The following is a 24,914-nucleotide window of genomic DNA, read 5'->3' on the forward strand; positions in this document are numbered from 1 at the left end:
AGAACTCAGTCTGAGATAACTGAGGCCAGAAAGCCACTTCTCCTAACTGTAAATTGCAAATTAAGCTGAAAAGTATTAAATAGTTATATAAATTGCTATGGTTCTTTTTACATAATACAAAGATTGATGATATGCTATGTATATTCAAGATTAAAAAATATTACTTTAATTTATATTTGTCAAAGGATTAATAACACCATCCACTATTAAATTACGATTGATTCTCAGTGAATTAAATGAAAGGAAAAATAAAAAAGACTGTAAGTGGAGATACTCCTCCCTGCAAAACCTTCCTTAACATAATCAGCTACCCAGTTTCTGAACACACACCACATGCCATTTTCACCATTCTCCTATTCTTAACTGGGCAGCCATGATTTTTGCTTGTAAATAAGCTGTATTTACTAAGCATTACCAAAAAAAAAGTCTGTATTTTGATCATTAAACGTATCAACTACATTCCTAAATAAACTTAGCGGTCTTTTTTTCTTGAGTTAACTCATAAGGTTTGCCTTTTTTAACATTCTACCAGTATAAACCCAATTTCTACATGATCAGAGTTATTTGTTAAGTATTTTGGAAATGATTTTGCCATAGCAGCTTGTAAATACAGCAGACATTTATAATGCACACCGTCATTGCCTTACAATTTGAAAAGGGTTTCTCAGGAAGCTTTCTTTAGCTCACTTAATGAATGCTATGAATTAACTCTTATAACTTAGCACACAAATATAAGGATGCTGAATTAACAAAGAGATTCTGCCTATTTAATCTTTTCCCTCCAAAAGTAGACCTTTTTAGCAAAATGGTCAACACCTATCTCTCCATCTGTAAGAGTTTAAGCACTGGAAATTTAGGCAAGGTTAGACTTTACATTTTCCCCAGCTTTTATGTGTTTGGAAAATGATTAGATTCACATTACTTCATGCAGCTTACTTTGGGAGCATACTTCAATTTGTTCCATTTTTCAATTTGTTCAATTTGCTTCCAAAACATTACTAATTCCCAATTATTTTTATTTCTGCAAGAAATGTCAAATTACATTTGTAATTAATTGTCTCCACTACAAATACAAAAAATGGCAATTGGGAGCTCTCTGTTACTTTTTGCTTGCCTTAGAGACTGTTTTACTACAAAACACTTGATCATAAGTATTTCCTCTTATTTATATCTTCAATTTTATACTTCAATAGCTGCCTTCTTACCTTCCTGATGTGCTGTCCCTTCCCAGCAGACAAGAAAATATGCTGTTATTCTAGAAACTGATTGCTTTAAAGTTATTTACACCAACTTACGATCCAGGCCAATGTGAAAAAGACTGATAAGCAAATGAAATAATACATTAATTAATAATATAATAAATATTCCTAATGATTTCTTTTGACTTCAGAAACCAACTCCATGAAGACTGTACTGAAAGTCTCCAGTCTTTTATCTAAAAACCAATCAGTGATTGTTGGGCATTGCAGCAGAGTAGGAAGGATGTGAAGCTGTACCTTGATGGTAACGAGGGCCACGTCCATTATTGCACACTGCCTCAGGCTCAGGCTTTTGGCTTCCTCGCGGATCACGTGGTCCTGCACGCGAGACAAGAGCGCACTTGGTTTTAGAGAGACAATATTGTGAGTATCTGTTCTTTGCAAAACAAACAAACATCCACCAAATGCCCCCCAAGGACTATGATTAACAGGGATTAATTCAGAATCCTTTCACAACAAATTATAACCTAGAGCAATTGGGTTGTTTCCTGAAATCATAGACTGTAGAGAACCAGATTCACTGGTTAATACTGAGCATTACTTCTTTTACTAGGATGCATTATTTCTCTGTTTTGAGGGATGGGGAAAAGGTTAAAATTTAACTTAAAAAATTATATTAGATGATATAGAAGTAATTAATTTTAATACTAAACCTGACTGTTTAACAGATGTTTGTTAATGCCCTATGTTTAAAAAAAGAGGGCTTCCTATTAGAACATGTTAGACATAGAGTGACTACACTTCTGTTAAATCTTTGTCTAAATAAGCAGTCAGTGATTTCCTTAGGTAATATTTTAACTCGTCTAGCACACTGAACAATCATTCATAGAGGCTCCAAATACCACATTTCTGCACAAATCTGAAATCCTAATTGCAGAATTGACTGGCAAAGAACTGACATCACTATCAAACATCTCTGCTGTCCATCAAGTGGACTCCAGCCCTGAGGTGCTGAAGACTTTACTGCAGACGTACATACTATGTTTCAATGTACATAAATAGTCCACAGAAAGAAAATTGCTGGTATTCTCACCTTAAGGGCTTTTCCAGAAGCAAAGTTTTGTGGGTTTTTTTTGTTTTTTTTTTTTTGATGTGTAATGCTTGTAAGGCCTGGTTGTGCCATATGGGAATGATGGCTTCTTGACCCATGTAGTGATCACTTACCATAAAAGCATAGAGTCTTCTATTCATAATTTGGTTTTGATGAAACTGTGAAATAATTATTTACCTCTGAGTAGTTACTGTCATATTCAATCTTATTATACTACTTAAGAACAAGAAGGAGCATGAGGTTTGGCCTCACAGTCATTAATATTTCCTCCTTTTTTTTGTTAGTGCAAGCCAGTCACAGCTTCATCTGGCTCCATTACCTTGAGTTTTGACAGTTGTCCAAGATCTTTGGCTGCACTGAATATCATCTGGGGCCCCTGTAATCACATTGAAAATTAAGGAAACAGGCTCACGACAGCATGTTTGCTTTTTATGTCAACACAATCTTATTTTCTGCTAGGACACTGGCCAAAGTCATCGTTTTGCAAAGCTAAATAAAAGTTTCAGTTGCACAGGAGACACATTTTCATTCAGTTCATAAGGCCAAGTGCTTGAATGCCTGCAGCAAGATTCCCTCCAGTATTCTATAGCTGATACAAATATTGCATTTTCTGCTGAGAGTGGTTTTGTGTTCTCCTTTCTGCTGTCTCATTTTGTGTTTAATACTGAAGGCTAAGGTTGTGATTGTTCTCAGTGTGTGTCAGTGAGATGTTTGTCCATAACTGTAGCTCTCAGGTGCTGTGCTAACATGAACAATCTTGCTGGGAAGTGAGCAGCCCTGACGAACCTGCAAAAGCCTGTGTAGGGGGAATCCTCAGCTGAGTAAAGCACAGCACAATGGTGTACTGTGAGCCAGAGCCCTTTTTTAAAGAAAAGATATTGAAATGTTATGAAGTTAAAGCAATATTTTACAATAGCCAAATCCTGGCATGACACCAAAGGCCAATGCCTACACATTTGTCTCAAACAGAATCCTACTGTAATTCCATGCTCATATCCTTTATCACAATTACTCCAAGCAACATAACTATCAGTGCAGTTACATGGCAGCTCAGGAAGACATAGTTCTGATTATGTGGATTTCATGAAAAAGGTTCATCCAACTTACACTGGACTAATTTTACATTAGACTTTCTATTCCAAAAAGTTTCATTTTCCAGAAATAATTTTACTTCCTATATGCTTCAATTGAAGAAAATGTTAATACAGAACTACAGTTTAAATCTTCATTATTTTTAGTAGCGAGAATAGTAAGAAAAATGTGTATATATTTTTTTCACATATATATATATATATATATATATATATATATATATATATATAAATAAACCCCATTTCTGAATGCTTGTGCCTCTCAACCTCAAACAGAAAGAAATATTCAGGGCAAGAAAATCTCTCACAGTATCCTACTTTTCAGTGATTTTCTGTAATTATGTGTTCAATAGTAAACAAAAGCATCAAAATAAATGGAATAGTTCCCAATGCCTACTAGAAACACTCTATATAGAGGGTACCACTAAGGAAACTCCCTTCTGAACGTACTGTCCTGTGAATAATTGATCCTGCATAAAGCTAATAAATGCTCCTAACACATGGCAGAAAATGAAGCTAACCAACTGAAATGCTACCTATGTATTGACAGATAATATTTGCACCAAAAAATTTGAAGAGCAAATTAAAGATCTCATAAATGTAAATTTGAAACTTACTTATTGAAAGAGAGGTTGTTTTTAATTATGCATAGTTAACAAGTACAGTATATATGAACAAATTCAGTGACTGGAGTCCTGGCCATGATCAACTCTACTCTAGGATTTTTAATAGTTCAGGTAATTTCATTTTTATTTCTACAGCATTTATACATTTCTATTAGAGCTTTTCCTGCCTGTCCAGCAATATTCTTTCATGCATCTTCAATATATTATAGTAAGATTTAATGATATGCCTTTAACTTATGGACCCTGACCAACAGCTTTTTAGCAGCTGTAGTGGTACCACAGGATGTGCAACAGCGAAGTTGCCAAAGGCACACTGTGGCAACATCACAATTAACTTGTAATAAGATGGTCAATTTATTTTAAACAAGATTGAATAAAAGAAGAATTAACAGTTATGTTACCCAATCGCTCAAAAAGAAGCAATTATGAAAAGGCCTCCAAGCCAGGCTCTCTTTGGTGATCCTCTGACAGGAGGATTTCACTGTTTCCCTCGGCTCAGCCACCAGGGTTCACATCAGGCCATGCCCCACAAGAGGCTCCTGTGCAGCACCACTTTCTCTAAGGACAGCTCCCTTCCCTCTTCTCAGCAGGCTGGCAATGCAGCTCTGCCCAAAGAGGACCTCCTGTCAAGGCTGCTATTAAAATCCCCCAAATCTTTAGTGCTATATTTGGCTGAAGCTTCCTGATGTTAATTAAGTGCTGCCTCAAGATGAGGAATGGCACAGCAGGTAGGGCTGGAGGATGGGATGGGCATCCCTGGCTTTCTCAAACCTACAAAAATGGAAGTGATTGAATTTCTGATGTGACTAAGAAGGGCAAGGAACACTCTTCACGTTCCTGTGCACAGTGAAGCCGAGAGACAAATTGGATTTAAATGAAACCCCTTGTATGGGAGCACATGACCGCATTCTTTCACGTGCCTGCGTTCATAGAAAATGCTCTGATTTGGGGCAGGCAGTTAATGAAGGAGTGAAGTCTTCCTCACCAGCTAAGAGCAAGTTGGCTGCATGACTCTGAGACACCAGAGAGCGACACTGCCTGCAATGCAGGTGTTAGTCCCTGTGGTCAGGGTACAGAACAGGACAGTGTCAGACCCCTTGGCAACACCTGCTCAGGCACATCATTATTACAGTCCTTTGTATCAACTGAGAATTGCTCTGGAACACTTACGGTTTGGTCTGTCAGCGGTGGAAGCACGATCTGTTTTTCTATTTTGTTTAAGACCAACTTCCAGAGCTCTTTCAAAACCCGTTTCAGAACTGTCTTCTCACAGATTTTTGCAGAGACACTTAAACTGGAATAAAACAAAACCACAAACCAGTCACCAAAACCAGCATTATGGCTTCAGAGGTGTTCTATCATGCTCAGATTAATAGCCATTAAGGTTTATCATCTTTTCTCTAGTAATAAAAATTTCTTAGTAGCTAAATTATTTTGCTATATTATCAGTAAATATTTTTGGCAAAAAGACTTGCAGATTACAAACTTATATAAATCTCCTCTATCTAATTTAATGCATAGTATATCACTGATGCATATTTATTGAAAATGCAAAATCATGATGAGTTAAAAGTTTGATGGATGATACAATTTAGCACTCCTACACCCCTAAATTAAAGTTTTAGTACATAATTTGTTTATGTCTTAAAAATAAGAGCAACTGTCTCTTGCTTTGTATTTCTACTGGGATGTAGAACTGGTTGCTGACAGCTAATGCAAATATGCAGCTACTGTTTGGAAGCATTTATTTCTATATACTGACATGTCTGAGCAATCTTGCTATCTATTACAGTAAAATTAAATTTTTAGGGCACCTTTTCCATCTTTACTTTGAAAATTTCTGGCTGGGAAAAACCTGCCTAAGGAGCCAGAGGGCTGTGTAACTTGTGACTGTACAGGGTCAGTGCCAGGCTGCTTGTCCTCACAGCTACTTCCATCAAAAGGCCACTGCTGTTTGACAAGCACCAAGGACACCCATGTGCTTACAGATGTGCCTGTGCTACACATGGCCTTTCAGAATGTGTCACTGCTGAAGGATGATAGCATAAGTTATGCTTACTTACAGAAGCCAGAATGAGTTTGCAGGATCCTCTAAAAACTTAGCATTTTACCAAATGAAAAAAAAAAAATCAAGTTGCTGTTTAGATGATGCTGGTTTTTGGTGACACAGAAGTGCATATCAATAAGCAGTGGGACACTGGGTACAAGCCTAAAACAAATGCCAGACAATTCAGTGTAGGAATTACTTTTGTTCTTTTTTTTCAGCACAGTCTTCATAACAGCCTGAGGAGGAGAGACCGTGCACCGGCTCGTTTTCAATGACTCAAAACATGACAAGACATGGAAAGACAAGCCTGGAGCTTATGTAAAAATTGCTCAGTGTAAGTAAACAGGTTAGGCATGGGATTCTGCACACAGTGAATACTAGAAATATTAAAAATACTGCAGAGTGCTTCCAGGTATCTGTGAAGTGGTTCCAGCTTTCAGAGTAAAACCAAGTGTGCCTGACTGCAGCATCCCGTTCCCAGCCTGGCACCCAATCCAGTCTGCCACACTCACGTTGTGTCCAGGGAATCCATGAGAGGCCGAAGCACAATCTCAGCATCAATGGCTGCACTGTTCTTATTGGCTGCTGCATTCCCATTTCCTCTCATTTGATTCAGTTCATTGCTCATTTGTCTTACACAATCCTCAATAACAAATTGGAAACTACAGGATGAGAAAAAAAAAGGAGAATGAAAGAATTCTGGGAGAGAAAACAATAATGATGATTTTGCATCAGGTTCCTCAACAAGACTTAAGTATTTTCTGCAATGATGCAATGTTCAAAACTGAAGATACTGTGGTGTTACCGTCTGAAAATAAGTTCTATTGAGGATCATAGCTCATATAAATAATTCATGCCATGTTTTGATCTTTTCCTTGCCTTCAACTCTGCCACAATTTTCATAGCCTTGTAGATGTGCCAAATATTTATTTTCTGAAAGCAACAGATGTATCAGAATCTATAGGTTAGATGTGATTGCCTGCCAGCTAGGAACAACTTCTCAAGATTTTATTTTTGGTGTGAAAGGATGATACAAACAGGTGATGATAAATAATTTTTCTCTTGATGGTTAATAGCAACCAAGCTTTTATATTCTTCCTGAGATAAAATCAAAAACTCCTACTGATTCTGCCCTATTTGACTCAATTTAACTTTTTCCAGATTTCACACAGCCTTCAGAAGGATTGTTACTTCTTTGCAACTAAACACTTGAACTGTTTAAAATATCCTTTTGCAAAAAGCCCCCTTGCTTTGAAGCACTCAGACTCTTCCTCCTGGGAGGAATCTTTTTCACTTCAAGGTGACTGTGAACACATTCTTCCTCCTCAAGTTTGTATCTGCTCAGCTTTTCTGAAAACTGTTCTGTTTCCTAACTGATCTGGTTGAGTGTCTGACAGTCTTAAAGTGCTATTGATGTGATAATCTTTGGACAACATATTGACACAAAGCAGAACAGCACTTAATCAGTCACCAGCTCAGAGGCAGGAAGAGTCTCTGCACACACAGTAATTTGGTTTATGGGTTGATTTGTGATGGATTGAAATGGTTTAGGATTAGTTTATGAACAGAAATGCAAAACAGAGGCCAAAAATATACGGGGCCTGTTAAGCTGAAAAGATAAATGGCAAAGATTAACTTGAGGAAAGAGAAAGAGAATTTACTGCAAGAGAAAAGAAACAATTGGTTGTTCAGTGACATAGCTAATTGTAAAAAGAGAACAAAAACCTCCATATGAAATCACTGGAAAAATCAGAAACTTTCCCAATGCACTTGGAAGTACACTTACCTACACACTTTAAAGCCCTAGATAAAATCAACATGACGTAGCTAGAGAAACTGCTCATGGAAATTCTTGGGACCAGTCCCTCCAACAAAAGCCAAAATAATGCATTGCCTTTCTTGACGTTAGACATCTTTCCAACATTGTTAACCTCACAGACCCAAGCAGTAAACTGACCCATGAGGAATGTTCTAGCTATCTGGAGCATATCCTACACTGAGCTATTCTGGGTTTGCTGTTGCAGAAATCTAGTTGGCTCATTCAGAAAGAAGCCCTGGGAAGAAATAATATTCATGCACTGTCAATGATCCGAGAAGCAGAGCCTGGGAGCAAAAGTACAGCAAGACAATACAGCAAAGTAAGCACATGGGAAAAAGCAGACTGTCCACCCAGACTGTCCATCAATGGATTAAATAAGCAACTACAGACTTTGCTTAATGAGCACCACTACAGCACTAATCCCTCTTAGATTTCTTTCTAATTTGAAGCAAAAGTAACTTGCTACTTCTTATACCACAAGCACTGCTGGCACAGCACCATACACATTCAGGACTGCAGTGTGCACTCTGATTAATGAAAGGTTTTGAGAGTAAGGCTCAGTAGACTATTTTTGAAGAGCCACAGGCAAGCAAATGACCCAAGAAAGCCATTCACAATGACCACTTGAAGCAGGCTAAACACAGGCAGACATCCCTGGTTGAAGCAGGCTACTTGGAAAAAGCTGTCAGTCTCAGGAAGTAACATAAACATGGTCAGAGAGGAAAGTTTAACATAGCAACAGGCAAAATCCCCGGTGACTTTGCTTCCCAAAAAGCAGAACAAAAGCCATCAGCCTCACCTCTGTAACATGTTCATGCTCACAGATGATGTTCAGTTGTCTTTACAGCGAGGTTGCTTTTATTTGTTTCAGAGTCTAAACACATGCACACACAAATTCACACCACTCCCTCAGGGCAGAAGCAAGCCATGCCTCAGGACATCCAAATAACCACCCAGAGTTCATCAACGAGGGAGATTTTTGAGCAGGAATATTCCTCTAAGGTTTGCAGTAAAATGGGTTTGTTACCTTGCAGCATACGTTACACTGAGTTCATCCAATACATTGCTAAGTTTCACCTGAAGTTCTTTGAGAACAACACTAGCTTCAGGATCCAGCTGCAAAGAGATAAATAACATTATATTTTATTTATACACTAGGTTTCTGGGGTTTCAATTACAATCAATGAATTAGGAATTATGTGCAAAGATACACTGCACTATAGAAAACCAAATGTGGAAACATCTGTTGTGACACTGAATTGCTTTAGTAGTAATTTTGAAATACAATTACCATTAAAAAAATAAAAAAAAATTTTGATTACAGCATGGAATATTTATATTAGAAATCATAATTGTGCCATTGAAAAATCGACTTTCTGTGGGATTGTGGAAACTGTGTTGGCAGTCACAAAGGAGAGAACTACCATTATGAGGCCAGTGGTATTCAACGAGGCACACCAAGAGAAGGATGCAGGAAAAGTCAGTGCTTGTGTTAATAGTAATGCAGATGCCTTCATATTTTTATTACTTTTGTACATTTCACTGCTGTCGGTATTTTGTTTTGTGATTTGCATTGAAGTTGTTTCCATATTTCATATGTTTCCATAATGCAGTGTAAAATTAGAACAGTCAGCACTGAAAAAGATGGCTTGAAGAATATCCATGCCAATTCTACTGACAGAGGATGTGGGAAGGGACTCTACCAAATTTCAGTACTGCTGTTTCTAAAAGCCATTAGGGCAAACAAAATTCAAGCACACAGCAACACATTCTGATACTCTGATACAGGTTTTCTATACATAGGGGAAAAGTTAATGCAGGGGAGAAATATATTTTTACATTTACAGGGATAAGGATACATGCATAGATATTTAATCAAAAAGGTACCCTATTGATATTGATCAAAAAACTTGTTTATTTGCTATGGATTCTTTTTGAAGTAAAAAAGAATAATTTTTTTATCTTCCTGATCTTTAGCACTCAGAAAAAATAATTACAGCCCATTCTGGGATATGATAGATGATCATCGGGATCAACAGCTGAATGTGAATTAATAGCTGATGTTCCAGGTCTTTCAGCTGCCTACATTACAGTGTTAAGGAATGATTTCCAATGATATCCCTTAATTTGTGGACTCTGTTCTGCAGTAAGGTCAGGTACAGACCTTCTTACAATTTCAAAGGACACTGCACATTTAGAATACATAATCAGGGCTGTTTCTGTTTTCTGTCTTTCAACTGCATGAGTAGTGTTTGGTGCTTATTTTTCCTCTGGTGCTTCAGAGCACTGTGGCACAGCAGGTCAGTTCTTTTAATCACACTTCAGAGAAAAGGGGAAGTTGTCGCAACACACTGGATAATTTACTTGAGACTACACAAGAATTCTACAGCAAACCAAACTGAAATAGATCCAATGATCTATGGTGTTTTAATCTTAGACCATCCTTTATCTCCTTTGAGGTTATGTGTGGGTTGAAATAATAGAAAATCTGAGATTTTCACTACAGGTTTTGACAAGAGCCTGAAATAGGTGGCAAGGGGGAATTACCACACATCCTTTAGAAGATACTTGGTGTCATGCAGTTCTGTTCTAATCTTGAGAAGCTCATACTTTACTTATTACTGTAAGTACTTACTGCGACTACTTACTGATTTAGTTTTGAATTACTTTGCATTGAGAGAACTTCTGTAGCTTCTGTATATCTTAGTAGTGTCCCTGGCAGATACACTTTGACAATTCATACACTTAAATGATTGCTTTCCTTCATATGAAGAGCAGGAATTAACAAGCTAATTTTACTGCAATGTCTATACTAGTAAACAAATTAAGATTTTGCTATCAAAGGCAAAGATTTTTTCCAGGAAATGGATTTCACTAGGGAATTATACTGTCTCCTTTGGAGGGATACATACAAACCCCAAATTTAAGACCACTAGAATATAAACATTGAACAAACACTGAACATACAAGCATTCACACTGAACATGATACATGTCAAGGAAAACAAAATACCAGGCAAGCAGAAGATTCAAAATTTCTTAGCAGGTCATGCACAAACTAGAGAATCACCTTGTAACTGGGCCTATAGAGGTCGATGTAGTTACTTTCTATCAGAGGTTTTGGTGATAACCAGAAAACACAATGTATCTGCTAAATTCACCTGGAATTGAACTTAGTCCAGCCAAAATTGGACTGAATGCTAATGCCAGATTGTGGACATTACACACATTATAGAAGGGTGCATGCAACTGTTAAACATTTTAGAGGCTTTGTGCTCACAAATTGCATGAACAAGTTCGTGTGTGCACAGCTGGAGGCATCTGGCAGGCCCCCAGGCCTGTGTGCCCACATGCTCATGCCCGTGGATGAGGTGGCACGGGGAGGAGCGTGACACAAAGAGGTATGCGGGCTGCCCGGGCAGGTGTGCCACACCTGGCCATGCTGGCATCACTGACAAGATGTCAGCAAGAGTTTTAATTGCTGCTTCTCTCTAGGTACTGGAAAATATGGTGATTTGGGTGTCTCACCAGAACTAAAATGTGCACTTTTCATTTTTTTAATCATGTGCCTTCTATGTGCGAATGATTGTCCTCAGGCATCATCCAAATGTGCCAGAGCATGATCTCCTCTTTTTCCTGATATGGCAGAGCTAAGATGGAAGCATGGAAGTGAGAGGCAATGCTGATCAGCATCTGAGATGATGTCATAGAGGGAGAAAGAGACACGAAAATGAAGTATTTATGGTATTGGGGACTTCTCTTTTTCTCTTCAAGTCTCATTTGCCTCATAGAGTTTGGGGAAGAAGGAATGAAAACTAACAAACTTCCCTGAACATGTTTCAGGAAAATAAAAAGTTAAGGCTCTACTTGAGCCTGATTATTTTGGGAAGAAAAAACAACAAACCAACAATTAATCCCAGCTATGAGTGTCATTAGTGTACTATATCCAATGTAAGCAACAAAAGAGAAAAGACAACACATTTATCCCTTGGACAATTATATTCTGGATTCCATTTTCAGTTCCCAGCATGTGTGGAGTAACTTTAAAATACATTGGGGTAGGTTGCTCAGGTTTCAAAATGGGTTTTTTTAAAGGAGCAAGCTTATTTCATTAATAATGTGTAAATAATTCTTTTTAATAAATTCTTAATATTCTTGGCTTTTCAAAGCTCATATTTCTGTTATTTTACCATGTTCTTAAATAACAGAATTAAGTTTTACCCACAAGGGAACATACTCATTATTTTGTTGGCACATCTATTGATTATACATTATCAAAGAGATAATTAGAAATTTGACTTTTTCTGAATGCTACACAAAAACTGACAACACATTTGCTGAAAAAATAAGAAATAGTTGAACATCATAGTTTCCAAATTCTGCCTGTCTAAAACTGTGAAATTTTTTATACAGACAAGCCTTGGAAAAGAGTTAAAAATCTGATGAATTTGGCTGCTTTCAATGTGTTAGATTGAGGTATTTCCTGCTGTAATTTAATGTGTGCTAGTATGGACATAATCTTGTTAACTGCATATTTGGTGGTGTTTCTGCAGGAAACTACAGAGATGTAAATTACCTTTGCATGAGTTAAATGGAATCTCTCTAATCTGAATCCCATTTATCTGCAATTTCACAGGTCTAATTACTTACAGTTTCCTAATGGGACCACCTGGTTACTTCTGTTCAGAAAATACTTTTACATATTTTCTGTATATCTGGCAAAGATACAGCAAAGGTATTTATGAGCTCCATCACTTTAGGGGTTCTTTCTGCCTCTGACAGACATCTCCCTTCCTCCACTCACACCACAGGGACTGTGGTGAGATGTGAGATGTTTGGCTGCCGCTGCTCCGAATGCACTGGAAAGCACTTGGGCCTCTGTACAAGATGTAAAGGTGGGCACTTCACTACAATGCTGCTCAAGTCTGGTCCTCTGCCACCCCATCAAAGTCTTTAAGGCCACATATAGATTCCTACAGGAATTCCTAACCCTTATATGTAAAGTCAGAACTGAATTTACTGAAGTGGGAATATGATTTATCTACAGTTAATATAATATTGTCATACATAAACAACCTCCTTTTGCTTTACACCTTTTTTTTTTGATCCTAATTACTGTAACTCATTTCTGCCATGTTCTGTCATCTGGTGTAAAGCAACACAAGCATTGGCTTCTCTTTCTCTTTTATCAGCTTCCAACTTGTCAGACATGAAAAAATATTTAGTGCAAATATATGCAATCCTTTTGGATGAAACAAACAGGAGCTAAACCAAAATTCTATGATGATGATCTGTTCCCATGTTTTTCGACTTGATTTACAAAAAAACAAACAAACAAACAGTGGGTTAGGTGCACTTTACTACTCTTTCTATGGCAGACTGTTCTCATTGATATGATTTGTAAGTACCTTCCCTGCTTTGCTGCAGCAGAGGAGGACAGTTAATAAAGAAGCTCATCTTGTTCAGACTATTTTATTTTAATGGTGGGGGATCTGAGAAACCAGGTTTTTCTCTATTTATAGAGCTCCCTGCCTGCTATGTGCAATAAGCCTACTCTGAACAGAGGGACTGCTGCTTGATTGTGGTTATTTTGACTGCACAGTTTGAAAGACATACTGCTCACAGTGTGACACTGAGGAGATTAACAGCATTTAATTTTTCTTAGAATTAGTTTTGCTTCTACTGAAATAGGTCTCATTATTTTGCTGAAAATCATCTGACTTTTATGCCCTCCACAAGTGAAATATTAAACTATTTTTTCCCTTCAAGGAAACTGCTTACAGATTTTATTGCTGGCTTTGTTTCTTTAAGTACCAGTTCAATAAGCCAAATTGGCCATTAGCAGTTGTGCCTTTGGAATAGTGAGGGGAATGAGTATTCAAACTGGAGGACATTTTAGTGGCATCTTGATATGGGTGAAAAAAAATTGAATATGAATGTGCTTTCTTCAAGAAATTGCCTTAGAAGTCTGAATGTATTTTTAAGATCTTTTCTCTTAGACTGTGAATCAGAGATGCACTTAAGACACCTAGTGAAGGGATTATAGAAAATATATCCAAATTGTCTCTGTGGGTTGCATGTCGCACCATATTTATGAGGAATTCTGCTTTGATACTGTAACAACCTTAATAATTCATCCTCATTAACATCAGAAGGAAACCAAAAAGGATGAGAAGTCATAAGAAGTTTTGAAAGAAAATTGCTATGAAAAATTCCTATTTTTTAAAATATTATTATATAAGGCATTAGGAGCAAATGAAAAACTAATATTTTCTTGGGGAAAAGGAGACATTTTAGAGATTCAAGCAAATATTCTGGTTGAAAATAATATGACAGAAATTGATATAAAATGTGACTCAGCTTTCCTCTGCCCTTGCCATTATCCTGATTTATAGTCATTTACCTGTTTTCATGAATCATGACATTAAAAATTAAGTTTGGATCCGAGACCTAATACAAAGTACTTTGTACAGAACATAAAAGCATGGAGGACAAGATTACTTGTAATATTCAGAGAAGGAAAAGGGTATACTAGGAACCACAAAAACAGCCACTTCTGGATGATGAATATCTCTTTTCAAAGTTTGATAGGAAATTTGCAGTGACAAGGCTGCAGAGATTATTTCCTGTTATCTGGAGCAGCTTCAAGGAGCTGTTCCTGGCTCAGCAGACCCTCCACACCCTGGAGTGACGCTGTAGGTGCATCTGGAGGCTTCAGTTCCTTGTGAGGCATAGGGGACCCATCCCACCTCTGCAGGGTCCCACTGTGGATGTGGAAATATGGAATGCTGTGTTTTCCAGTTTTCTCCATATAGTGTGGCCACATTAGATCAAAGTTTTGGGAGTCTATCCAGCTACAGCCTCAGGAAGAAAAAGGATGATGTATGCATAACTTATCTTTTAAAAGCCAGCTACTTTAGGATATTCATGTTCTGAACACTGCTTCTCAAAAAGTAGACAGGATTTTTTCTATGGCTATGAAGGTATGTTAATTTCTTTATCATGTTTCAGAACAGTGAAAAACTACAGTCTGGAAGGTACTGAAGCACTGTTTATGTTCTTTTGCTGTTGGAAAGGACTTCAGGCTCTTTTAAATCTTCTGAAATGAAAAAGGGGGTAAAGCTGAGGATGTTTTGAACTGTTGAGTAACAGATCTTGGTGAAATGGTATCTTGAATACAAGCAGGCCCTCAGATATTGAAAAGTGCACTTATAATGTTTTATAGATTTTTTAAAACTCTGAAAGGGTATTGCACTATCTGCATAGTAAAACTTTTCAGTTTAGTGTCAACTGAATGCCCAGGCATAGCTCTTTTTGATTTTAGATCATAGGGAATTACACAGATGCATCAATGGAAATAAGTAGAAAATGTGGCTGTTTTTAGCCGTAAAAATATGGTCAGGAATAATAAAAGATGCTTACTATAACAAACCTCATAAGAGAATCTCTCTCCTTCTTTCTTCTGCTCAGTGGATTGCAAGTCAAAGGCATTAGACAAAGACAATGACACATTACAGACAAAACATACCAATACATAAAAAGCAAAGTATAGTCCAATACAAACATTGAAATAAAGCTGGCACTACAGATTGCAACACAAAACACCCAGTGCTGATAAAACATTACAGATCATTAGCATGTGTCTGTGGAATAGTTATGTCATTCCAGTATTGTCAGGACAGTAAATAGGTCTTGTAGACTTTTTTAAAGCATTTTGATTTTCTTTGCAAGTAGAAGTGAAAACTTTGACTAGGTTGCAAACATGGTGCTAATGATCTCTAAGGAACTTTGAAAGAACCAGGAAACAGATATGACTCACCTCCTTCCCTCCCATGGACTCAAACATTTTCTCAAGCTGGACTCTTAATTGCTGAATGTTGTTCATCAAGATGCAGGCCTACAGAGAGAGATCAGTTGTGAGACCGTGCACAACCAATTCTTCAGCAGCCCTGCATTCATGGAATTAAAGAAACATTAAGGTTGGAAAAGATTTTAAGCCCATCTTCACTGATGAGCTGGGTTTTTTAGAGGAACTTCTGTCCACTGCTGCCTCTCCTTCCCCCTTTAACTGACCCTTCTCTTTGCCTGCTCAGCTTGTGACTGCCCACTAAGGGCACTGCTGCCCCACAGGGAACTGGATTCCATCTCCCAGTCAGCTGCACAGATTCCAAATCCCAGACTTTCACATCCTGAGCTATCCCAAGTAATTTCTAGTCATACCTAATACAGTTACATCTGGTGGATTAATGCAATAGCACATCATCATCCTGTGGAGAGCAGAGACAACAATGCTCAAAGAGCTTTGGCAGTGACAACAGGCTTCAGGAAAGGAGTTGCCACACTGCTTGCTAGACCCAGTCTCTGCAGAAAGCTGTGACAACACTGTAACCCAGCTAATGGCTGATGCTGAAGTACTTGAATAAATCAAGAGGCAGTTCTGTTAATAACAGAATGATATTTTAGAAGTATGCATTTTTGCATTACTTGAAAAGCTGGTGAATAAATTAGGCAATAGAACTCTGTAATCATATTATTTTAGTCTAGAAATGTTGCTGTTTAAGCTAAATTTTTGCAGGCAGAACATTGTGCAAAAGAGCCGCTGTGCAAAAGACAGCAATTACTGTATTCATATAATGTTAAAAGTAAAACATTAATAAAAATAAGGAGCTAGTTACAAAAAATCATGGAAGAATCTATTACTAGACTCTTGTGTACTTGGATGACTCTATATGCTGGTTTGTTATGGTGCAGAAGAAGCAATCAGACAATATTTACCAAAAGAACTGTGGCTGGCCAAGGCCAGTGTGTTCTAGTGTGTGACTGGATTAATTTAGACACTGAGGAAATGCATTTCAATAAGACATGTATACTTTTTTTCAGACAACAAGGTGGTGATGGAATGGTTACAGTGATTGATACTCATTTATACCTTTCTAGTTAATAGCATGTTCCAATGTAGAGCTGAAGCATGATGGGCTCAATAACATGATTTAATTATTAATACATTACTCTCATAGGAATTTGGTGTCAGAGTCCTTCTCAACTGAAGAAGAAGAAAAAAGATATTTGGTCTAACTTCTTACTAAGATTATTCCTTCCCAGTGAAGCGTGCTGCTCCTCCTCCTACAGAATGCAGCTGGCTTTGTGTAGCTGAAATGTCACCTCTTTGCTCATCTCTTGAAAAATCCACAAACCCCACTTCTATTTGTCTACCTTCTATTAATTTACAATCACGAAGATTGTATCCTCCTTTCCTGTACTATCTCCTGACTTCTAACAAATGAATTATTTTAGAAATTATCGGCAATATCACAAATCAATAATTATGAGAATTATGATTTGTGATGGGGGTATAAGTAGCTGAATATAACATCTTGTTCCTTTTGTTCCAAACAAATGCAAATGCTTTTGGCAATACACTGAAGCTATGAGAGAAACACTTCACACAAAAGCAGTTTCAAAGTTTGCTTTGAGGCTGGCTCAGGTGGCCCTTTCAGAGCCTAAGCCTACCTTGGCTCAGTGAAAATTTTGCTATTGTTGTCAGGTAAAGGACATTACTTAAAAACATTCTCATTGTATTTCATTATCTCCTGCCCTTCAGAATAGTCTGTGCAGCAGTTTACAGGAATCAAACAGATGCAGCAACAGGTAAAAGAGGGTGGCAGGTTCAATACCAGAACCCACATTTGTTTGTAAATGCTGACAGGAGGTGGAAGATAAGAGCCTGTTTTTACATTAGATAAATACCTTTATGAAAAGCATCTTTATATGCTTTTATTTGAACAGTTTATATGCACATTTTATAGTGTTTAGTAAGATTACTAAAAGTATTAACTTGAAAAAGAATGCCAAATTCTAATTTGAATAATAAAAAGAATTCATTTAAATCTCTTCTATTAACTTTAATGCACCAGAAATTACCAGATCAAATAGACTTTTATTAAGATAAAAGTATGTAAGGCAAATTCTGTTAAAAAAAAGTTATGTCCATCAAAGGCATTAGATACAATACTTTATACCTGGTCTAGTGGAAGGTGTCTCTACTCACAGCAGAGGGGTGGAAGGAGATGATCTTTAAGCTCCCTTCCAACCCAAGCCACTCTTTAATTCATAATGAGATTAATTTCATCTAAAGCCTTAATAAAGATAGGTATTTGAGAATGACTTCAGAAATTATTCACTCCAACAATTAAAATCTCCCATTGGATAGGCCAAAAGACTACACAAACAGTTAGACTTGACGATTCAATGCTTTATTAGAACTCATTTCTTCAAGAAAGTAGTGAGCCTTATTTAATATTAACATTAAATTCATAGCAACTCCCAATATTTGATATTTAGCTGCAATAAATGTCTTTCTAAATGCTATTGTTGTGTGTATGTTGGTGACCTGTAGACCATGACACTGGCCCTAACTATACAGAACACTGGCAGATGTCATGCCCAGGATGTGACACAAGGACAAGGAGATCTGTGGTGGGCTGAGGGCTGGACCATTGGAGGTGAACAGTGTGAGGATGGGGCTGCAGTTATTGACCCAACTGCAAATTGGTACAGCTGAACAAAACACTACCAAATACAGCAGACATGCTGCTAAAAGCTGCCTGCCATGGGAGAACTAGCTTTGATTGAATATCAATAATATTGAAAAGCCAGTTCCCAAGAATACCTTTCCTTGGTCTTGTTAAAGTATTGAAAATGTTTCCATTTGCTCAACTACATCTTTAGTGTCCATTTCTCATTTATTTCTGAGTCCATGGCAATCTGGTTCTTCATTAGGGACTCCCTTGTAAGCAGTGAGGCATCAAACCAGCACAATTTTCTCCTCCCTTCTGCAGGGGTAAAGCATAGAGAGCAGCAGCAGAAACCTCTGCACACAGGGAACAGGGAGCTTAGAAACTCTCCAGTGCACAAACTGACACAGAGAGGCAATGCCAAGTGAAAATCCTAAACAAAGACCTTTTCTTCTGTCTGAGAAACAAGATGAAGATACATTCACCATGTTCACCATAGTGTTAGGCTGTTACCCACTGCACGTTTGTAGCCATCTAGTAATTATTTTATAACTTTAATATTGAAATTATTAACTAGGATTCTTAACTAATCTCACTTATTGCAGCTTTTTACACATCACTGTAAGCAGCTAGGAAAACATGCTGACCTCCCTCCATTCATGTTTTTTTCATATAAAGAAGTGATTTCATTTTCAAAAAGTACAGTAAGTCATTTAAAGGCAATTTCTGAGGCAGAAAAAAGCCACAGCTTCTTACTCACCACATTTTCTTTATCACAATAGGAGCTGAAGTAACTTGAAATAATTGCAGCATACTGAACAAGTACTTTGTTGATAGTCTAGAAGAGGAGAAGACTCTTTTAAATGGTGAATTTCATAATGTAAACCGAAAATAATAAAGAAAGGTTTGTATAAATGATAGGTTTTACAGGTGCTTGCACACATAGTGTATTATATTTTTTTGCTATAATAGAAACAATCCTGTGAGTACATTTTCAAATCCCTGCACAGCAGATAGTGGGTAGATCTAATTGTAAAGCAATCTTCAATAGCAGAGAGTTTAATTTTAGCAGTACTGTTTTGGAGAAGCACTGAGAACTCCACTCCTTGCAATGTACTACATAATTAATGGAAGAGTAGCAAGCTCAAAAAATCCTCCAGGGTGACAATACATAGACTAGAAATATAATGGAAATATAAGACAAAAGGAGCACTGTTCAGAGCCTGGCAGTATGAGTTACCTTACAATAATCATGTAAATAAGAACCCTGCAAATGGAGAATTGCTGCTATGAAAGAACAGAATTAAATGTAAATGTGAACTTTTCTAAAGCCAGCAGGACTATAATGGAAATTCAGAGCTTGTGAGGAAATGTAACTATCCAAACAGAAAGCTGGCAGAGTTGAGTTTATCAAGCAGCAGGTGAATAACTACCACCTCAAGACTTCAAACAAAAATACTTTATTGCCATAGCTTGACTTTTTCCTTCACTTGCACTGCCTAATTAGCTAATTGCATTTCACTGGATGGAACTGCAATTAGTTCTTAGCAAGGTAACAATTGATGCATACATATGTGTATAAATTACATAAATGTGAAATCTCAGAGAGGATTTAACTCAAACTGGTAAACCATTTTGACAAAGTAGACAAAACCCAGCCTTAAGCCACAGACAGCATGTCTTAGGATCCCAGTCAGGTAGAAAACACTGATTCTAAAATGCATTGGAATCACTTAGCTTTTAAGAACATGGCAACACAGTGTCATTCTCTCTGAAGCTTAGTTGAGATGCATTGACTTTAATTTACCTTTGCAAATCTTCTCATTAAATGAGATAGTGCTTCTGGATTAGGACACTCCAATTTCCTAATAATCTCAAAGCTTTGATTGAGCTGTGTGAAGACATCAACCACAGAACAGGAGAAAAGGGCATGATCTGATGTTTGCTGAAACTAGAGAGGAACATTCAAATGTTAATATTTGTTCAGAGATCAAAACCGCATTGATTGATTCTTATACTTAAAATTCATCCTAGAGTCATAAAAAGTAATAAAGGAAAAAAAGTCTCCCTGGTAATACTAAGAAATATGTTCTTCACTTTTCTGATACTTTTGAATCTTTTAAAAATAAAACCAGAACTTTCTTTCATGACATCATTATCACATCATAGGTTAATGAAATGATACCATAGAATGAATTCTGTGGGGATTTAGGCAGAGGGAATTAGAGGGAATTAGAACAGGAATTTCTCTATAATGTATCTTCCAAAAATTGTTATCTCTTGAAGTCTAAGAAGAATGTTGTGGGACCAAATGTACTTCTGGTTTCGTAATAATATATGTATTGATACTTTATTTATTCTTTTTTTTAAAAAAAGTAAGGGCTCACCCCATCTTTTTTGTCTCTCTCTAGTGCTCCATGGAGAAATTCCATTGAGACATCCTCATTTTCATCCAGCCACTGTATGACAAATGGTTCAAACCACCTGAAAATTAAAAGCAATTTTGTAAAGTAAAGTAGGTAGATTTCATAAAGAGGAGAAATGTTATCATACCCAGCAGTTTGGCACCTTGTGTTTTTAGGTATGTTGTAATTGCTAAAGACTTCAACAACTCTGGAAAAATTTTTGTCACCAAAATGCTGCAGCTACCAAAAGGCTTTTCAGGCTTCAGTTTCACAATAGTCTCACTGGTGTACCCTGGTAATATAAAATTAGCAGTAGCCAATATTCTGCCAGTGAAGCATGGTAGGTATGCACCTTTATTCTATATTGGCTCTTTGGAACATTTTTTTTAATTTTTATATAAAATAACTTGTATATAACTTTGTTTTAGTAAAAATCAGCTGTTTTATTTTTCTTTCATTTACTTAAAAAAAAATAAAATAACAGGCCTCAAACCATTTCAGCAAACCAGCAGACTTACAGAAGATTAAGGACAGCTCCTATACAAGGACAGGACTGAATATATTTATTGCAGGGGGACAGGTGAAAACAAAACCAGTAGCTGAGTATGACCTGATCCAGTAAGAATTATTTCAGCAGTGTATTCTGTTAGCATTACAGCTTTATCCAAATTTGGTTATGAAACAAATGCAAAATCACTTTCCTCAGACATTTTCTGACCAAAGCATTTTGTTATTTTGTCATCTCTGAAGACCTGAAGTTACAACAACTGTAGAAACCCATGAAACAGCTAATTGCACATTTAACAGCTGGACTCTTTCACTTGGTAGAACGAAGAATTAAAGAGAAGGAAGTGCAAAAAGTAGTTGGTGCTACACACCTTGAGATCTTGCACAAACCTGAGCATAAATATTTGACCAAAATAAACCTTGCATGAAGCCCAGCCTCATGGAAGCCTCCCCAAAACAGCACTTACAGAGAGTATTCAGGCACTGCATCCTTGAAAGCAGAGAGCTCTCGCACGTATTCATTATAAAACCATTTCACTTTGAAGTGCAAATTCATATAATCCGTGCTTTTGCATAATCGCTGCTTTTCATGTTCTGTAATAGAAGGAGTGCAAATAAAAGCACTTAATAGCGTTCTAACAGTAAATAACATTCTTGAGCCTCAGTGCACTGGTGACATAATAATACAGGACTTGCATTTTAAAGCATAATTGGTTTGGTTTTTCTCGATGTAGTAATACCCAGCATTTCAATTTTCAGGATCTGAGTACCCTTAGGAAAAACAAAACAAAGTAAAGACCAGTCCACAAATGAGGCTTCTCCCCTCTCTTCACTGCAGTGAGAAAAAACCCCAAAAATTTGCTGACTTCCCCTTCTTTAGATCCTTCTTTGGATGTTACAAAATGGTTAGGAAGCTTTTGTGTGTCAAGCTAGAAAAGACAACCATAGCTGTGCAGTAGCCAGAGAAAGTTAACAGCTATAAATTCCAGTCCTACAGGAATCTGTGAAAGCTACATTTATCAGAGTTAAGGAAAAAAAAAGAGGAGAAAACTCCACAGCTCTACAGCCATCTGATTTATGGCACAAGTTGAAAAGATGGTTTAATAAAGTGTTTTTGAAATTTTTCAAATGGACTTCACCTTCTCAGTGTCCTCGTGTTTTCCACATACTGAATATGCAGATGGAGGTGGGTGGCAGAAATCATGCAGCCACCTGTAACCACTTTCAGCATTTTTAAAGTCTGATTTAATTTGTTTGGAACAAATGTCAATCTTTCTTCCAGGATTTTGATCTTGTTTTAGCTTGTACACTATGCTCTGCATTCTTCACCCAGCCACTGCACACCTGGACAGCTCCATTCCTTCTCTCTTTATCCTTGCTCAAATCTTTCATTTCCTTCTCCCTCAGCATGAAACCAGGCATCCACAAGTTTTGGGCAGAATAATCATAACTTTACTGCTCACAGCTTCCTAAAATCTCCACAGATCTAGTCTGTTTGAGATGTCATGTCACTTGCACATTCTTCCTTCCCTAAGCAAAAGAGTAATTTCTTTTCCCAGCTCCCTTAAAAAATGACCTAGTACAGGTGGCTCAGCAGGAATGATGTTCTTGTGTAAATATTAGGTATTAAAGATATATCAGTTTCAAACCTCCTTTTTGCTCCTTACTTCTGCTTGCTTTGCAACACAGCATTATACAAATCATATATTTGGATGGGAACTTAATTTTCTGTAACAGCAGGAGCATCCCATCCTCTGTCATACACTTGAATGTAGCATTGGATTGTCTGTCAGTGAAAATGCACTGTGAATGACACATTCTGTGTTTTCAGATCTAGCCAGTTACATTAGAAGGAAATGTTTAGTTTTATTATTATGCCAAATCAGCACTCCAGTAGCACACCATGCCATCCAACAAGTGTTTCAAATGTATTTTATTATGCAGTGAGTTACTAAGTTTTGTGCAAATCGGCTTATGAAGTGCCCCTGTGGGCTTTTATTGCCTTTTTAGCATTGCAGTAGCATTTTCACCTTCACTGCCTTTCCATCACACTCAAGAAAAATCACTAAATCAGTTTCTGTCTAAATATTGCATTTATTCATTTTCATGCTACTTGAGAGTACTACAAACTCTCCCCAGCACAGTATCATTGTTACTAGCATTAAACAGAACCACAGAGAGAAAGATGTTGCCTTCTGTCCTGGTTCTGAGGAATCTTTTTTTTTTTTAAGGTAGCAGGTTTTTCACAAACTAGTACAGAAAGCTAGATGACATTTGCTCTATGAAAGGTATTCTTACGAGGTAGACCAGCCTTTCACTGACAAAAATTATGTTTTTTGTATGAAATTCACTGCATATCTGTTGCTGAAGTCATTGTTAAAAATCTGTCCTAGACTGCATCCCAAAAGAATGGAATTTCTGAAATGAATAGCACTTTTTTTTTCATTTAATCTTTTAATAAATGGATTGTTAGATTGTACAATGTAACTTGAAAATGTTTGCTACAGTATCACAAACCAAAGAAATGCTTATTTCAATTTTAGAAATGAGCTACTGCCACTAATTGGCAGACTTGCTCAGGAGGGTGCAACTTACACATACCATTCACTAGTATTTTCTTTTTAAGGTTAAGATTTATAATGCATTAAAAATGAGCACAAAAGTAATTCAGGAATAACTGAACTTTTTTTCTGCAGGCTTTTATGCCTTGTAGAGAATATTTGAAGTCTCCAAGGATATTATTTCTAGTTATATATAAGTGAAAAATGCATCCAGAATCCCTGACATTAATGTATGAGAACATCAGCTGTTCTCTTTCAACAATGTCTGACCTATTTTATAGTATTTCTAAGTCAACATTTCTTATCTCAAAGACTACATACAAATACATACTATGTGAGCCTTCTGTCAAGTTTTGAAAATTTTCTACAAATCTATTTTCCATAATCAGCAAACACTTCACAGAACATATGAGGTCAATAGGATCCATGCATTTTACCTCTTCAGTTCATATAAACCAAAGAATGGAGCAAACAGGTGCCCAGATGAGTCAGCAGTGACAGTTTTAACTGGGTAATAGATGGGTTTATCCATGGCAACCATGGATTTTGGTTGCAAAATGCAGCAACATCACTGTAGGTGTTCTGAATTTAGATTAGGACCAATAGATTGCTTCCTTAATTTCTGAACATCTTGCACAAGCTAATGTAAACGTGAGCATGGGATAGTTGGATACATTTTGGAAATCTGTGTTGATTTTCCTGGAGGGAAAGCTAGTGCCATGTTTCCCTATACAGAGATACCCATTTTGGGCTTTCTGGAAGACAGATGTAGTAGCTGCACAATATAACTTTTTTTGAAAAACTCCAGCCTTGCTTTGCAAAATTATTATCCTACAGAGTCAGTCTGGAACTAAACCTGCCAGTTGTGTGCAAATGTGCTCTCTGGAGAAATGATGGCAGAAATACCTGACCATTCTCATAACTGATTCTAGGTAAGGAAATCTCCAGTATAGCAAACCTAATGCTGATAATGTCTTTTATTTCGTGCTGCTCCTTTTCTGCCATTTTCCTTGTAGTGCAGCATATTTTTATAAG

At 37.0% G+C, this 24,914-nt stretch overlaps 1 protein-coding gene across 1 annotated transcript in view; it reads right to left on the minus strand.

The window, feature by feature from the left end:
• Nucleotides 1-24,914, minus strand: part of UNC13C (unc-13 homolog C) — a 131,350-nt gene that overhangs the window by 12,259 nt on the left and 94,177 nt on the right. Inside the window, exons 19-28 of the mRNA XM_036389812.2 lie at nt 21,786-21,912; nt 20,794-20,890; nt 20,214-20,357; nt 19,167-19,244; nt 15,712-15,789; nt 8,921-9,009; nt 6,587-6,736; nt 5,198-5,321; nt 2,630-2,686; nt 1,497-1,577 (exon numbers count right to left, since the gene is read on the minus strand). Of these exons, the coding sequence (XP_036245705.1) occupies nt 1,497-1,577; nt 2,630-2,686; nt 5,198-5,321; nt 6,587-6,736; nt 8,921-9,009; nt 15,712-15,789; nt 19,167-19,244; nt 20,214-20,357; nt 20,794-20,890; nt 21,786-21,912 (1,025 nt within the window). The remainder of the gene's footprint in view (nt 1-1,496; nt 1,578-2,629; nt 2,687-5,197; nt 5,322-6,586; nt 6,737-8,920; nt 9,010-15,711; nt 15,790-19,166; nt 19,245-20,213; nt 20,358-20,793; nt 20,891-21,785; nt 21,913-24,914) is intronic.

The sequence above is a fragment of the Molothrus ater genome, chromosome 13 (genome assembly GCF_012460135.2).
Source record: "Molothrus ater isolate BHLD 08-10-18 breed brown headed cowbird chromosome 13, BPBGC_Mater_1.1, whole genome shotgun sequence".
Taxonomy (NCBI): domain Eukaryota; kingdom Metazoa; phylum Chordata; class Aves; order Passeriformes; family Icteridae; genus Molothrus; species Molothrus ater.